Source organism: Dama dama, chromosome 19 (genome assembly GCF_033118175.1).
Source record: "Dama dama isolate Ldn47 chromosome 19, ASM3311817v1, whole genome shotgun sequence".
NCBI lineage: Eukaryota > Metazoa > Chordata > Mammalia > Artiodactyla > Cervidae > Dama > Dama dama.
Window position 1 is genome coordinate 87,636,582 of NC_083699.1, and position 4,652 is coordinate 87,641,233.

The 4,652-nt window shown below is 50.5% G+C and overlaps 1 protein-coding gene across 1 annotated transcript; it reads right to left on the reverse strand.

The window, feature by feature from the left end:
* Nucleotides 1-1,119: 1,119 nt before the first annotated feature.
* Nucleotides 1,120-1,908, reverse strand: LOC133074037 (proline-rich protein 23B-like). The gene has a single exon (XM_061168007.1). It carries the CDS (start codon nt 1,906-1,908, stop codon nt 1,120-1,122), a length of 789 nt encoding a protein of 262 aa, XP_061023990.1.
* Between the last annotated feature and the right edge of the window lie 2,744 nt (nt 1,909-4,652).

The following is a 4,652-nucleotide window of genomic DNA, read 5'->3' on the forward strand; positions in this document are numbered from 1 at the left end:
AGTGGTAAAGAACCCTCCTGTCAATGCAGGAGACATAAAGAGATGTAAGTTCGATCCCTGGGCTGGGAAGATCCCCTGGAGGAGGGCACGGCAATCCACTCTAGTATTCTTGCCTGGAGAATCCCAAGGACAGAGGAGCCTTGAGGGCTACAGTCCACAGGGTCGCAAAGAACTGGACACAACTGAAGCGACTTAGCACAAAAAATATCTATAAATATAGATATATCTTTATTATTATCTGATAAAGATATTATCTTTATCAGTCAAGCATAAGAATTTACAGATAAGTGACTGCAGAAATTAAATAATTTTTCTGGATACCAGACCAACATAAGAGCAAATTTTTTCTATATGCCAGTAGCAATGTACAAACAGTTTTGGGATCTTACAAATACAAAAAACAGAATCTTTAGAATTAGAAACTTTTCCATGACAACAGAATTGTATTAAAAGTATGTAAGAAAAATGAAAAACAGTTGTTTCTTTTTGGAAACTACCCTTACAAAGATAGCAATAGATTTAAACCACTTGCCAACCTAGTCATTCAAAAAGAAGGATCATACTCATTGTTCCCCATTCCGTGTTTTGTATCCAACAAACATTTGTGCACATACAACTATTGGTTAGATCCCCCAAAGGGGCTAGAGCCATCATCTAGAAAAGTTGGAACACCAGGGCCAAAAACTTCATTGAACAAAATACATCTACTAATTACTCTACTAGGGGGAAAACAAGGAGGAGGGGCAGTCGGAGGGTACCTGGGAAAGGATGGCATTTTAAAGAAAAGTGCTGGCACTTGACTTTGAAGAGAAATGGGGGTTGGTTGGGCGGGGGCGCGTAGAGCTGCTTAGGGGTGACCTCCCTAGAGAAAAACCGAAGTAGCTGTCTTAAAGCACCCTGTGTTTCAAGAGGCTTTTCTTTGCCCAAGTGAGCTTCCTTCCCAGGGATCCAGCCAGCTAGATGTAAATTTTGCAACTGCTGCAAAATTCTGCAACACAGCGTCCATCCAAAACACATCAAGGCCTTGTGATCCTGGCTGGGCGGGCAACATACACACAGCAGTCAACAGAACACTCCATCCTGGTCCCCAGCCGGAGGCCAAGAATTGTGGGAGGAAGTTCATTCTTGAAACAGGCGTCTCTGGGCCTTTCGAGCAGGAACAGGAGGGTGTTGCGGGCGCTCGTGAGAACCTGGACAAGGAGAGGGAGGTAGAGGTTGGAGTGGTGAGTCGGGGAAGAACTCCGGAACGTGCAAGTCCAGGTTGTCTTGGTGGTGAGGAGAGCCTCTCTCTGGAGTAGGGTTGGGTGCCTGAGGCCAGGGCTCTGGGGCTAGGCCCAAGAGGTCTGGGTCGGATGCCCTCCTAGGGGAAAGGAGGAGCCCAGCAACTGAGCTGGTGGCTGCATTCATCCCAGCCGGCGGGAACACATCTTCTGCGTCCTCCTCATAGACCTCTTCTTGGCCAGCGATCTCTGGGACAGGTCCATAGAATCCCTGCTCGAGGGCGATGCATTCCCCAGGAGCGGTCAGAAAAGAGCCCTGTTCCAGAACAAGGGCTGAGTGACTCTCCCCGTCTAGGAATTCGATGCTAGAGCCCAGGAGGGCTCCGGGGATCAGCACGAGGGTGTGATCCCCGAGAGAAACTTGCAGCACGGATGTGGGCTCGGGCTCCAGCACCAGCTCGACCTCGTCCAGGGTCAGATGCAGGGCATAGCCGTCAGCCAAAACCACCAGGGAGGTGAGCGCTCCCATGTCGGGGGTCCCCATCCCGTTGTCCAGTCTGGGCGCTACCTCAAACTCGTGGTCCGTGGGCTCCTCCGTTCGACGGCGCTTGGCAGGGCCGGGTCCTTCGGCCTGCTGTTCCCACTGGTCTGCAGAGGAAGCGCTGGGGCTGCGGGGCCGGCTGCCCATCATCTCAATGTCGCCGCGGACCTAGGGAGAAGAAGGGCTCTGTCCTACAGGTAATGACAATCTGCTTGACAGGCGAGGCCGCCGCGAGGCGGTGGGGCACAGGACCGCGGGACGAGGAACGAGTCTTCGGAACTCTGGGATTGCCTCTGGGGAGTCACTTAGTCCTGGCGTCTAGGGGAGCTGCTGGATTTGGCCTTGCGTGTTTGAGCCTTCCCCACCTGACATGGACGGGTTTGCACCGGAGTGGGCCAAGGCTGTCGTGAGTGACGCCGGCGGAACTTGAGTCGGAAAGCAGCCTCACGCTAATCCCTGCCCCTTCCTAGGCTCCGCCCACAGAAATGGAGGCGTCTGTGTTGCGCAAGAGCTGTAGCTGTGGTGGGTGGTTCGAGGTAGACAAATACTTTTATAGGCCTGAAGGGGGCGGAGCAATCATGCCGCTCCACGACTAGGCTTCCCGGGTCAAGCCTTTCCTCGTGTTGACCTCAGAAGCGGAAAGCCTTAACCGGAAAACCGATTAAATTTCAAGTCCCACCAGAGCAATGCTGCACCAGGCCTCTGAGATGTAGTTCCCCATCCCCTGAGACCTCGCTCAGTGACCTTTTACTTTCTTTTGGTCCAATAGTGAGGTGAGGTTTTGGAAAGTAAAAAGTAAAAGTCACTCAGTCGTGTCCGACTTTTCGCGACCCCATGGGCTATACAGTCCACGGAATTCTCTAGGGCAGAATACTGGAGTGGGTAGCCTTTCTCTTCTTCAGGGGATCTTCCCAACCCAGGGATCGAACCCAGGTTTCCCGCATAGCAGGCGGATTCTTTACCAGCTGAGCCTGGAGGGAAGCAGGTTTTGGATGACACCCTTAAACCTCTGTTTGCCTGTGTTGTCAATGACTGCCAGATCCTTGCAGCGGTATTGAAAGGGAAAGCGATGTTAGAATTGAGTGTCTTAATAGCAACCCCGGCAGGATCAGCTTATATATCTATCACGACATATAGCTAGCACGACGATGGCTATCTTTACATTTCCATTAACTGAATCAAGAGTTTGTGTGCATGCTAAGTCGCTTCAGTCGTGTCCGACTCTTTGCGACCCTGTGGACTAGCCCGCCAGGCTCCGCTGTCCATGGGATTCTCCATTGGAATAAGGTGCTATGCCCCACGTCCCCACCAAGGGATTGAACCCATGTCTCCTGTGGCTACTGCATTGCAAGCGGATTCTTTACTGCTAAGCCAGCGGGGAAGCCCAAACTGAGTTTACTGTCTCTAATTTTGACGTAAACTACTTGGGAGAGGTGCATCGGTTTCGGCGCCGTTTTCTGTTGATGAAACGTCTTGCCGAAGGATGAACCAGTTTACTCAGGAGCCGAAAACTAGTCTAGCTGAGTGTGAGACGTCAGGCTCCCCTCAAGATAATGAAGAGGACAGTGCCTTTGATCTGAAGATCAGTTTGAAGGTGAGTCTATGCCGTGGATCTTGGTGACCAAGGGAAGGTGTGGCTTAGCTTCTCCAGTATTAATGGGTGAAAACATCCAATAATGATTTCAGGATAGGTAACACTGTCATATGGTTTCAAAGGATTTCCTTCCACCCATGTCCACGTGATCGCTTACTCTTTTTTTTTTTTTTTTTTAAACAAAATAGCTTACGTGTTCTCATTTTGAGGGTCGCATAGCATTCCTTTATACTGCTGCTGCTGCTGCTGCTAAGTAGCTTCAGTCTTGTCTGACTCTGTGCGACCTCATAGACGGCAGCCCATCAGGCTCCCGCATCCCTGGGATTCTCCAGGCAAGAACACTGGCGTGGGTTGCCATTTCCTTCTCCAGTGCATGGAAGTGAAAAGTGAAAGTGAAGTCGCTCAGTTGTGTCAGACTCTTAGTGACCCCATGGACTGCAGCCTACCAGGCTCCTCCATCCATGGGATTTTCCAGGCAAGAGTACTGGAGTGGGGTGCCATTGCCTTCTCTGTCCTTTATACAGAATTGCATTTAAATCAGGCCTCTCTTGATGCTCATTTAAACTACTGGTGTGTGAATTGGCTGACACTGGCTTTTCCTGGCCAATTACTGTGAAATGCAGATTCTTTGCCCCATCCCAGAACCACTGAACAGAGTTCCTGAAGCCATGGGTGGAGGAATTCTTTTTAAGCACCCCCACAAACATTCTGTGTTATGCCAAAGTTTAAGATCACTAAACTTGTTGTCATTCAGCAATTGAGGTGTTTAGGTAGAGGGCAGTTTGTGCTTGAAGTCAGGCCCCTGCTTGTTGGTGACAAAGCCATAAAGGGAACTCAAACTTCCTGGGCTTAAATTCAGTGGTTTTCTCTACACTTCTGGCCCACATTTGAGTTTATGGCTGGCTTTCTGGTGTTCTTGGCTACTGGCTAAGAAATTCCCTTGTGGTGGTGACTTAGGTCTGGGCTGTGGCTGGTGGAACCTGGGCCAGCTCTACATCAGTGTTGAGGGACCCTCCTGAGTTCCCTTGAGGTGAAGGTGGGTGCCACTGTCACCAGCCTCTGTGTTCCCAAGCAATAGGAGCATCTGCCCTGCTACTTTTGTTTGCACAGAGGGTGGGGTGGGGAGGTGGGGAGGGAAAGAGTGGGAACTTGCAGGGAACAGCTACTTTGTTCCTGGAGAGTTCTTTTGGTGACCTTTGAATACTCCATGGTCTAGGGCTCCATTCAGGAGAGTGAAGGTGGATGTTCCATGTTCTAAAAGACAGATGGTGCAACTGAAAGCTGGCCAGGACATCTG

What these genes read in the sequence shown, in the direction of transcription:
- LOC133074037 (XM_061168007.1), bottom strand. Translation starts at nt 1,908, where the DNA reads ATGGGCAGCCGGCCCCGCAGCCCCAGCGCTTCCTCTGCAGACCAGTGG.